Source organism: Andrena cerasifolii, chromosome 15 (assembly GCF_050908995.1).
Source record: "Andrena cerasifolii isolate SP2316 chromosome 15, iyAndCera1_principal, whole genome shotgun sequence".
Lineage (NCBI taxonomy): Eukaryota > Metazoa > Arthropoda > Insecta > Hymenoptera > Andrenidae > Andrena > Andrena cerasifolii.
In genome coordinates, this window is record NC_135132.1 from 746,140 (window position 1) to 758,964 (window position 12,825).

At 38.4% G+C, this 12,825-nt stretch overlaps 1 protein-coding gene and 1 long non-coding RNA gene across 3 annotated transcripts in view; one reads left to right on the forward strand and one right to left on the reverse strand.

Annotated features, from left to right (window-relative positions):
* The window catches only part of LOC143377254 (uncharacterized), a 134,513-nt gene extending 131,524 nt beyond the window's left edge, over window positions 1-2,989 (reverse strand). The window contains exon 1 of the long non-coding RNA XR_013087267.1: window positions 2,266-2,989. This is a non-coding gene — a long non-coding RNA (uncharacterized LOC143377254). The remainder of the gene's footprint in view (window positions 1-2,265) is intronic.
* LOC143377199 (putative inorganic phosphate cotransporter) overlaps window positions 1-12,825 on the forward strand; it is a 163,058-nt gene that overhangs the window by 69,869 nt on the left and 80,364 nt on the right. For both annotated transcript variants that reach the window (XM_076828245.1, XM_076828244.1), the window contains exon 3: window positions 5,910-6,210. In XM_076828245.1, the coding sequence (XP_076684360.1) occupies window positions 5,910-6,210 (301 nt within the window). The remainder of the gene's footprint in view (window positions 1-5,909; window positions 6,211-12,825) is intronic.

The window sequence follows — 12,825 nt, forward strand, 5'->3', positions numbered from 1 at the left end:
CACTTCTTCTGGATGTTGTCCTGCGGCAGTGTCGTCTGCCGTTTTTGCGCTTTCTTGTTTTTTCTTCTGAAAGGCTAAAGACGCTCTCTTTCCGCGATATATTTTCCGTTTCGGTAATCTCTTTGCGTACGGACGTAATTTTCGCGGACGAAACGCAGAATTATTGTCCATATGTTCTCGCACGTCCTTTATGTTCACATTTTCAGTGACACTCATTTTACACTACCCCAACAAACACAACACAAACACAAACATAAACTCCTTCTGTTCGTTCATACACAGTGTTCCGTCCCGATTATCGCGACGGTTATGAGGTGTTGTCGTTGTGGTGGTTTTTAGTTATACAACTGCCTGCCAAGTCGCTTCCCGAAAAGCTTTTGGGTGGCAAGGAAGGGATGAACTCGTGGGAAGGAACGAGGATGTAGTACGTTGGCGATCTCCTGAGTGAGGGCGTACAGCCCGAGTCAAGGACAGCTACGGTAATGGTCGATACTCGAAAACGCAAAAACCGAATGACCAAGCAACCTGCCAGATGACAACAATAAAACCCTAAAACGGCGCAATGCAGCTACGTAACTACAAATATTTCCCCCTAATTAGCGGAACGCCGCGGTAGGTGGTAAAACTCTTCGAAAGGGATCGGTTTAACGTAGACGGCGAAGCCCGGCAAAAACAAAGCGACACCACGCGGTCGAACGTGAAATGTAGTGTTACGTCCCTACTTCCTATTTGGGGCGCGATTTTATGGAGATTATGTATCGTGTCCGCTTTTAAGCTAGTCCAGGACTTTACGCTGTGGGATAGTTGGGAATCTCTGTGGACGTACATTAACATGATATATTAAACATGCTTACTTTTTATTTGTCAATGGGTATTCGCCGCCAGACCACAGGCTCCTTGAGCGCCACGTCGATTTCCTTTACGTAGTTCGATTTCGGCGGGGCCTAATCGCCGGGTGACACCACGACCCCTTGCTCGTCCGGATTAATGGGTTCTACGGCACGGATGCAGGAGGTGCTCGTCGCTTTCAGCAAAGTAGAATATTCAGCTGGCGCACTTTTATATTCTAATGCTAACCGGCGTAGCTGGTTTTTCCTCGCGGCTCTGTGACCTCTGGGCATCACCACCTTTTATATTCGGGATTGATTTGATTAGGTTCTCTTTGTTCCCGGGACTATGGTTCATGTCTAATTTCCGATGACACCGTGGGCGGCTATCCGCTTATAAGTTTCACTTTCGACAGACGCAAAACACGATCGCGTATGAAACATTTCGATGACATCGTGGGCGGCTTTCCGCTTGTAAGTGCCACCTGTATTGGAAGCAAATTGCGAACTTTTAAGGGGGTAGACATGGGTAATGCAGCCCGCTGTATACCGACACAATCTGGCCCGAAACATGGGTTTGGGGGCATACGTTGTTTGTCCTTATATGAGCAAATTTTGGGCTAGGCGGGGTCTCATTCGAAAGATGAAGGTTCAATGCAGCCCGCTTTGGTCATGGTTCAACGAGATTGTGTTGATATCTAATAATATGAGTGTTGAAAGCAGAGCAAAAGTCGACAAAATACACCCGCGTGAATCAAAGTATTTTTAGGTCACTAAAAGAGTTTTGTGACTCAAACGATGCCCATAGCGGGCTGCATTGAACCTTCCTCTTTCGAATGAGACCTCATACAGTCCAAAATCTGCTCATATAAGGACAAACAACCTATGCCCATGGTTGCATTCCCAAATCAGAGTTCCGCCATATTGGCGATAATACAGGCAAGTCACGTGACAAATTTAGTTGAGGTAGTAGCTACGAAATGGCGCCTACACGGGAGGACTGCCAACGTAGATTCATAGCAAAACTGAAGCGATAGCTGGATATACGAGCCACAATAAAAGCATGATGGAGTCAATGTATGCATTTTCGGACGATTGTAGGTTAGGTTATATTCATTTTAGGCATACATTGACTACGAACTGCTGGGAACTGTATACATTTACTAAATTAACGCTTTTACAGTAACCCATACATCACTTGAAATCGCTGTCGTATTTATGTTATAATTATATGGCCACATTATTGGAAATAAAAAAAGAGAGATTGAAACTTTTTTACTAATACTGGAAGTATTGATTTACTGATATCATCTTTTCAGAATATGGATGTTACAGTAATTATTTGAAATATTGCTCTTACTATTATTCTTTTTTATTCTTCCGACTATTGTATAGAACATATAATAAGAATAAGTCTCCAAATCAGTCAACATTTGACTCCCTGACCTTTTTTGTAAACCTTTACGGTCCTATCTCCTAAGTTAAATTGTCCTTAGATGATATTTAAAATGCAGACAGGGTTAAAAAAAATAAAACAACATAAAATAATAGATGTGACTTATTTTAATTTCACTCAGCAAATACCTATATATTGAAAATAGGAAAACGTTTTTGTTTAGAGCGTGAAGTTTAAATTACAACACAATGGGCTGGTGAAATCTAGGGCACAGTGTAAAGGAATTTCAGCAGAAAGAAAAGAAAATTCGACATTGTATCACGTTTGCTCTCATTATGATTAGGAAAATGTTATCAATATTTGAAAAAAAAAATATTTATGCAGAAAAAACTAAAAGTAAAAAAGTTAAGCCCTTATTGTTATTGAAAAATTGTTGTGTATCTGCAGGGTTGCCAGCAACATTATGCAGGACCACTTATTTAGCGGAGAGGAACACCCACAGGAGTGGTGGTAATGTGTGCGTCAGCAATGTCTTCACGCATACGTTACCACCACTCCTGTAGGTGTTCCCCTTCCGCTAAGTAAGTGGTCTTGCATAATGTTGCTGGCAACGCTGTGTATCTGTGTTAGCAGACCGAGGCGCTGGCTTTATTTCTCGGCTGCTATGACCCCCGTTCTCACCTTCTCTTTTACGACCCATCGACAGCGACAAAGTAACCGCGAGCCACCGCGAGCATCGGAGAATACTGTTCGCTGAATACCTATACCTACTTACATCGTACAAATTAAATTTCGAACCGAGGTTCGATGCGACAGAATTTACTGAATACGTGTAACACTCTCTCCTTTTTGGTGAAACTGGAATATGTTGTAGTCTTTATTGATATATATATATATAAACGTATGTCATAGGTTTTTAAAAAATTTCCCAATTGTGGATATTGACTTTTTTTCATTAAATTATAACTGTTGAACTAAGAAACAGATAAGAATGAGCTTTTGGGTGCTTACAGTGGGGAAATAAGAGTACCTAATAGCAATTACGACACTTGAAAAAAAAAATTTTAGACCATTTATTTTGAAATTGTTCTGAACAAATGCAATTTTATACTACCAGGACACTATTTAAAAATTTGAAAAAATGAGGATATAGGGCTACTTGTGCTCTTTACGGACACGTTTTTAGAAACGCGGAGACTTTAAAATTGGTCGCATGCAAATTAATTGAATGTGACACCGCGTCGCTCAGCACCGGCTTGTCTGGCTGAGCCGTGCGTACTACAATATGGAACTATCTATTTCTTTACTTCCTAACCTTGCGTGGCCTTGAAAGTCATTGTATACCATATGGTTGAATTTGTCGAGCCGGTGCTGGGCGACACAGCGTCACATTCCGCTAATTTTCATTTGGCCAATTTTAAAGTGTCCGTATTTCTCAAAACGGGTCCGTAAAAGAGACAAATAGGACTATACCCTTACTTTTTAAATAAATACTCATTTTGATCAGTTTGTTAGTTCAACAGTTACAATTTTTTGAAAAAAAGTTAACATTATATTTCAAAGAGCTGTAAGATCCACAATTTTTGACATTTTGAACAATCCGTCGAGATATGCTTATATATCCCTAAAGACTACACCATACCCATGTTTCATCTAAATCTGAAATGTTACTTCGAAAAGTGTCCGATGTTGCATGGAATGACCCATGTATTTCACTGGGCTCAGAAATATGGATTTCCTAAAGATGCTGTTGCGGCGTAATAATAATGTTTTTGGAGGATGCTAAAAAGTTCACAAATGTTTCGTAAAAGAACGAAACAGTCACTAAACATTTGTTGTCATATAGCTTATAGTCAGGTTATATTTTCTGTCATTTCGAGGAGCCGACCACATAATAATCACGCGCATCCAGCTAGCGCATTTTCACTAGTCCAATTCAACATCCAACAAATTTTATATATAATGTTTGTTCATAACTGCTTTCTGCATAGGACGTGTAATAAGTGTATTTCATGTTCTGTTTCGATGCTTTGCTAATAAAAAAATGTCTAAACTAACAAACTTCATTTTCTGGGGACATCTCCTCATCTATTTTTCCTTTTCACTTATAATTCCTTACTGCTAACGTAGAATATTGTAGCATAAGCACATTTTAAGTAATTAAAATGTACAATGAATTTTCTACGTTTGCAGTACCAACCGACTATCCGTTTAAATTTTTATAAGTACAACGCAACATCTGAGGATTTCTTTCCTTATTCAGAATAAAATACGGAAATAGCAAACAGCTCCCTGTCGCGTGCACGAGGCAGCGGCGTAGCTATGGGTAATACCATTTCAGTGAAGAAAAAACCTGCTGTAATACCGACCTGCCAAATCGGCCAGGTCACGTGACGTGTCTACCCCCTTAAGAAACATTTTAACGGTAAAGCTATTAATCGCGGAAATCGCGCTTCACACCCGATACCCGATGATACCGTGGGCTGTCCGCTTTTAAATCTCACCATCTACGGGCGCAAATCACGATTAGTTTAATCATATTTTCTCTCATTAATCTATTATAGGAAAAGGTGATATTGCCTAAAGTATGGAAAAGGAACACGACAGTAAAACTTCACTCACTTGTATAAAATTCACAAAACCTATATTTTCACTTGAGCACCGACAATGAGCTGCTTACACTTCACTTTTTCTAAGTCTTTTTACAGTGATATTATACTGGATTGTGAGACAAGTGATTAATAATTTGAAAGAGCACGAATATTAATTATTTTAAAAGCACGAACATTAATGAGTTAAATCCATGAATATTAATGAGCTCCGCGGGTGGTCAGTCCCTTTTTATAGGGCAATTGGTCATTCCTTCTCTAGGATCTGTCACATGACAAATCCTAGGTGGGAGACCCCATCCCACAGCTTCTGCCGGAGATCTTCCAGGGAGAATCTTCCCATCGCGCTATCTGAGAGCTTTGTTTTCTAGTTTAGAAGTTTCTCTGTTTTCATCCTTTAGGTCCTCCGTTGCGACTAATGCGCATTATGTTATTCAACTCCCAGCGGCGGCGACAGCAAGATTCTTATATTAATTCATATTTTATGTTTCTACGCTATTACTTACAATACGCTCTGTACTGTGCCATACTACCAACAAGCTGCTTTTCACTTCAGAAATTGACTTTTGGCCAACTTTTCGGAAAGAGGCACCACTGTACAATGACGCCTGCCCTCTCACTCATTCTCAATCCTTCTCACTCCCCGCGGAAATTACAAAAGAACTAATGGGGATAGGGATGATCACTTTTCAAGACAGAAGTTCCGATTATTTTTCAAATAAGCACTGTACCTACATCTTATGTTGATAGATGCAATGACATGTGTTTTTATCTTTTTATCTAGGTTCTTTGTTATTTAACACTGTATAATCAGTTCTATTTTCTAAACGCAGATGGATAAATATTTTATAGCGTTCTCAAAGTTATTTAGACTACTACAGTTTGTAATACTCCATTGTGCTTAAAATTATCATTATTTCATATTCTGTCTGATACTGCTCCCATTTGAGATATTAGTTGCTATCTTGAAAGTTGTGATAGGCATTCGGGTGATTAAGATTAAAAAAGATAATTTTATTGAGAATAACGTTGTGGCATATATAGATCGTTCCTAAGGATTCTTATTTTTGTAAACAGGTGTACAATTGGACTCTACAAGAAAAATCGATGATACTGAGTTCCTTCTTTTGGGGCTATACAGCTATGCAAATACCAAGCGGTTACATAGCAGGAGCCTGGAGCGCACAGAAGCTGCTTAGCTATGGGATGCTACTTTGTGGTGTCTTCAACATTTTGACGCCGATTGCTGCGCGGTATGCCGATTGGGTCGGTGTGTGCGTTTGTCGGATAGTCATGGGTCTCTGTCAAAGCTGCCTTCTACCTAGTATACATACCCTCCTTTCCAAGTGGGCACCCCCTTCTGAGAGAGCACGACTTGGTGAGAATTGATAGAACTATCGATGACATAACCTTATATTATCATCAAGAATGGACAATTATTCACATTCGTCCAGAATGATACAACAAACGTAGAAAAATGCGTGCACAGCATTGGGAGCAGATGGCTTTTTTAATTGAACTATTAAACCTCACACGCTCGAATTTATTTTTATCAATATAAAGTACGAACAGAGACAACTGTTAAAGGTACCACGATTTATTTAACGACATACAGTGGAAAGTGTTAGTAGCACACACCACGGTTTCAAGATAAGGTATCATCAAGTACATTGCCTATTTCAATAGCCAAACCAAATGAATGGCTATAAGGCATTGTCGTGAGCATTAATAGGTAGTTGATGCCAAAACATTCATATGACTCGGTTTGGCTATTGTGTTTATAGGGTACTATCTTTAATACTCGGCTTCGCCCAAAATTTAGAGTTTGATTTTATAAAAAAATGTTTTTTTATTTTTTTTTAAATAGTCAGATTCGTCTGGATTAGTCAAGCATAATGAGCTGAGGCATATTTTGTGATCCCAGAGTTTATCGTTCGAAAGTTTTTAGGCGACAGACAAACACACAAACATAATAGAAGCTTTCTGCTTTATATGTAGAGGATGTCATAAATGCTATTACTTTATTGCATACTGAAACATCTGTTTTTAAGTAGCTACCTACATTTAGTTTAGCTGAAGCTACTAAACAGTACATTGCGTGACAAGGGAGAGAAGAAAGCGATTTCGACGAGCGTGAAGTTTCACGCGAGGAAAAATCGCGTCTCTCCCTTGTCACGCGCAATACATTTTTCAACACCTGCATGAAAGGTGTGTTTTTGATAGCCTGCTGAGCAATTCGCAAAAAAATACACATGATCGATAACGATTAGTCGAACAAATGTATCATTATACCACAGGGTAACGCCAAACTTCAGTTTCCTTGGGAGCAAAGTAAAAAATTGCGAATAAACATGCGCGTAAAATCTTTTTTCCTTGGGAGAAAAGTAGAAAACGCAAATACATCTGAAATTGGTCATTTTGCTCTCGCTCAGCAGGCTTAAAAAACACCCATTTTCATGCAGACGTTGAAAAAAATGTTTTGTGACTTAAAAAATGATTCAAATTTGACTTCCGTACATCCACAAATGTCGAGATACTTCCCTGGTAATGCGATGGGAAACGAAATTACAATTAACACATTCACTAGGTAAGTAGGTAGGGGAGAGCGGGGACAAACGTAACGGCGTCATGAAAATAACACACCTTTTCCCCCTATCCACAAACATTTCCAAAACGTTTGCTCTACACAGTTACATGTGTATAGCGTCTCTTTTATTGTACTGAGTGATGCTTAGCAGTAACACAAATCGTATACCTTGGGCAAGCTAAAATTGTTATTTAGATCATTGAGGTAAGTTTCTCCTATTTTGTTTTTTTGTTAATATTTATAGTTAAAGTATAGATATTAAACCAATTATTTGCTAGAGTGTTCTTAGATAATGTCGTTAGAAGTTCCAGTACTTCAACAAGTTTTCTATAGTTTGAATGTGATAACATTTCTATTCTGAAAAACATGGTTGGGGACAAAAGTAACGTGTCACTATGGGGACGAAAGTAACATGTTACTTGGGCGAGCAAAATTGCATACAGGATAGAAATTCTTCAGATCATAATGATTGTCTATGTCTGGTTTCTTTGGACCCTTTCAGTGAAAGCTGTTCGAGAGAGAAGTGGATCCAATGTCTAGATTTAAAAGGGTTAGTCCCACGAAGCCTGCACCATGGGTGATTTTCACTACGTATGTCATAATTTTAATTCGGAGAATGTAAAATTTAATACCTATCATTCAACTAAATACACAATACCAAAGAAATGTCCGAAGCTGGTTATGCTTTCTATCTTTCGTTATTTAAAATTTATTTGTTTTTATCGGTACTTAAAATATGTGTATTTAAATGGGTTTTTCTATGTTTTTTTTTTATAATAAAAATCCTATTTTGCATTGGAAGAAGTGTTTTACTTAATTCTCCTCAAAATAATTAGTATTACTTTCGCCCCCACTGTATGTTACTTTCCTCGTACCCCTGCAGGACAAAAGTAACAATGACAGTCACCGCGTACAACTACCATAACTCTTTGACTACTTATCACGTAAGGCTGAATTTGGGCTCAAATGATAGACCAAGGGTGTGTTCCAATTCACACATTATGCGCATAGACTGCAGAGAAAACCGTTCCGTTTCGGCCTATGCGTGTATTGGTGGCGTTGGTGGCACATAGGATTCTCTAGAATTCTCTCACTTCTAGCGCATGAAGCGTGCAGTTCACGCGCGCATGCGTATTTGTCTCTTTACGTACGCTTTGAAAAACATACACGAAATTATGTGGCCCCCTGCTCGAAGTGACAAAAAATATAACCTACATATATGCTACATGACAATAAATGTTTATTGGATATTTCGTTCTTTTAAGCTGCATTCGTCAACTTTTTATGATTTAACATCTTTCCAAAATATTATTGTTACGCCGCAACGGTATCTTTATGAAATCGGGTATAGCATATAGGTTATATTTTCTGTCACTTCGAGGAGCGGATTTTCTGTCTTCGAAGTGATAGAAAATATAACCTATATGCTACATGACAATAAATGTTTATTGAATATTTCGTTCTTTTACGCTACATTTGTGAACTTTTTATATATTTTTCTATTAATTTAACAGTTTTCCCACTTCTTTTATAAAGAAAAATCATTGCCGGAATTACCCCACGTTAATTCCGTAATTCCAGTCAAATGGACATTTTTGTGTTATTGCTTCCAACTTTGTTACAACGTAAATTTATGCTTTCTCGGTCATACTACTAAAAACTAGACACTTCAAACTATCAATTCATATAAAAGAAACTAGCAAATGTGTAAGTTGCTCAAATTGTATAGCGTTTTTTATTTATGTTGCAGGAATTACCCTGCTTTTCCCTGTTTGCAGTATTTGAATTCGGAATACAGAAGCACACGTAAAGCGACAAATACGTATGCGCGCCAAATGTGCATTAGCTGCCCATGGTTTGATTTTCTGTAGATTCTAGGGAATTCTACGAATCAGGTTATGCCGCCTTTGCACTCATTGCATGAAACGCAACCAACGCAACAGACCCAATTTCGAAGCGAACAGCACATCTAGAAAGTTTTGGGCAGAGTCGAAACGGAAAATGAGAATGGAAGCAAATACGTGGCGCGCATTGTTATTTCTTAAAGACTTTTACTGCTAAGTTTTTCGAACGTGTTCTTATAATGCTAAGGTACGATAGCCTGCGATTGTATTCAATGGCCTTCAAAACCTTCAATTTACCCCCGGCGCGGATAATAAATAATTTCATTTTTCCTTTACACATCTGCTTACCAAATTTCGCTGGGTAAGCAGCAGTTCGTCCTGTAAAACTCATAAAATATGATCTTCCCTTTCAATAATTGCCGCTGTTCAAGAAGAATAGAAAAACTCGAGTTGAGAAAATCCAGGAACCAATAAAGTCATTAAATTTCGTTAGGAGTTGGTCCCCGATTCTTAGGACGAAGTAGCCGATGTAGTTAGAAAGCGTGCTTCGACCACCGCCCAAAAGTCTCGAATTAAATTTAACGTAATCCATCCAACTGCATAGCTAATTGTAAGTAAGTTTGAACATTCCCGCGCAACCTCGCGAGCATCAAACACATCGAAAACCGTTCCGTTTCGTTACTGCGGTTCATGCACTGTTGGAAACGGAACGCTGTGAATGCGCGAAGCGACTGCGCTGCGGTCTATGCGCAGTAAGCGTGAATCGGAACACATCCCAAGAAACATACTATCTGCAGGCATAATTGTCATTTTTATATCTATAAAAGGTAATTGTAGGCTAGGCCAAATGTAAAAAATGTTACTTTTGTCCCCGCTCTCCCCTACATAATGTCAAGACGAGTAATCTGAAATAGTAAATGCACCATCGCACTATTAAATAGTTTACTTTTTGAGCCGTATGAACTTTTTAAAACATATAGAAGTCACGGAAAAATGATATTTTTTACACCTACGATCTTCTTCCAGGATGAATCAAAGAAATAACTTAATTGTTTATGAGAAATAGATAAATTTGAAACTGATAAAAATGGACAACTACAATTCAGTATCACACATCTGCATATATAGTGTATTACAATTATGCAATATCTAGAAACAAGTATACCTATCGCAGCAGCATAATTGTTGCTATTTACAGTAATAATTATCGTTATTGTTTGCTTTAATATACATATAACCTAAATAATAGACCACATATACACACATGCAAGTGATATGTAGCAGTAAAAAGTATCTACATTTGCGTTTAAAAACACACCTTTTTTTTCAGTCTTTTCGGCGATGCGCGGCGTTCATTCGCGTGGCAAAGAAATCCCGGCATAGCGCGCACACGATCGCTTTTAACGCCCGCGTCGTCGTAAAAGCCGACCCTTTCAAGGGCTCCAAACCGCTCGAAAATCCGAGAAACTCGTAAATCTGACACCAGTGGGAACGTCCTTCTGCAACAAATCAGCCTTGCGCGTCGAAAAAAACGTGCGCGGCGCGTCGTTGCACTAGTGGGACCTGGCCTTAAGGGGTTATACCAAGTCAGGCGGCCGAAAAGAGGCGAATATTTGTGAAATTCTTTTGAAGAAGCGGAAGCGTATATTTTAACAAAACTTTTTGCGTTTAAAAGAGCAACATTTAAAGAACATTTGGTAATTTTTTCGTAGAAAAATATTTACGTTTATAATAAAGTAACAACCGACAACCAAGAAGCATTTTTAAAAATTTGGTTTTGCGGTGAGCACTGCCATTCGGAACCAGATTGTCTAAAATCTAAATCGCGTGATTTTTGCACGAAAAAATCAGTATTTCAACTTTATATAGCCGCCATTTTGTTTTAAATTAATATTTCGGAAAATTCTCTTCGTCAACCTGAGGATACATTAATATACTAACGAAATCTTTTTTGTATTTTGATTTTAGCAGTGCTCACCGCAAAATCAAAATTTTAAAAATGCTTCTTGGTTGTCGGTTGTTACTTTATTATAAACGTAAATATTTTTCTTCGAAAAAATTACGAAATATTCTTTAAATGTTGCTCTTTTAAGCGCAAAATTTTTGTAAAAATATACTCTTCCGCTTCTTCAAAGAAATTCACAAATATTCATCTCTTTTCGGCCGCCTAACTAGGTATAACCCCTTAAGAACGGCCGCTACTGTTTCCGGAGCGAGCGCATTACTCTTGGCAAGGTTTTTGTTCTATGCTCCTCAAGACCTTGCTTGCACCAAGTACCGCGGCCGCTAACGTCTCTGGAGCGAGCTCGATGCCTTTGTGGAAGCGAGGTTTATAGCCTTCGAATGTTCAGTCCCAAGAGGAGCATCAGTATCTTCTATACCACAGACGAGGTATAGAATAGACCTATCACCTTATGGGACTTCGTGTCGCCACCCAATCTGTGTTACCGACCCATAATTTGAGGACTGAATTTAGCGACCTCTGTTCATGAACAGCGGCCAACTCAAGAACTACTCTGAAATGTGTTGAAATACTTAAATGTGTGTGCGTGCTTGTATACGTGTGACTTGTTTAGAGTGAGAGTTTAACATAGAGGGCGGGCTTTCGCTAAGCTATGCTTTGGCTCGGTTTGTCAACGACTCACGTCGGATTTCTTTCTGAAAAGCTATTTCGGGGATCAGGAGCCTATATGGCGCTGAAATATGGCACTTCTTGAGAGCTTATACAAGCTATAAATTGCAAGATGAAATTGATTGTTAGTATTTTTCGTGAAGTGTAACATTTAATTAATATTTTCACATGTCGAACACGAAAAAATATTAAAAATTGACGCTGCTACTGACATTCCCTCAAATTTCTGCACTTCGCGCGTGTCTAAATAGACGGTGCCCATCCTACGACACGTAAAAGTCATTGGAAATAATGAATTTAAACGTTTTTGTAAAATTTATATTCGTAGTCTTTTGGACCCGCGGCCCCTAAATCCCTACGTGTCGTTACAAATTGATTGGCTCTGTCCTTATAAGTACTGAAAATTAACTATTTAAAATTTATAAAAAAAACATCTACGATGTAAGTACACGAGCGTAGGTAGCACTTACATTAAGATCTGGGTACACATATCAGTTTCGTGTCAGTCATGGGCGTCCGGAGTGGGGTGCAAAAGGGGCAGTTGGCCCCCCTGACTTTTGAGAAAAAAATCGCCTATTTTTAAGAACTTGTCTCTATTAAGTTTATACTAAAAAAGTGAATAATTCGAAATTTAGAATTCTAAAATTCTGAAAGTGAATAATACTAAATCCGACAATTTCGGAATTAAATATTTAATTAAATTGGCAATACAAAATGAGTTTAAAAAAACAAGCGGGCTACTCGTTTTTTCATTAATATAATTTTCACCACCGTCACTTCAAAGTTACCCCACCCCGTGGAAAAAAAGTCTACAGACGCCCGTGGTGTCAGTTCACGTAGAATTCAAGTACTCTTCATTACTTTCCTCAATTACTTTACTCTAAGTACTTTATATTACAGTCATTAAAAATAATCAGAATTATATCATGT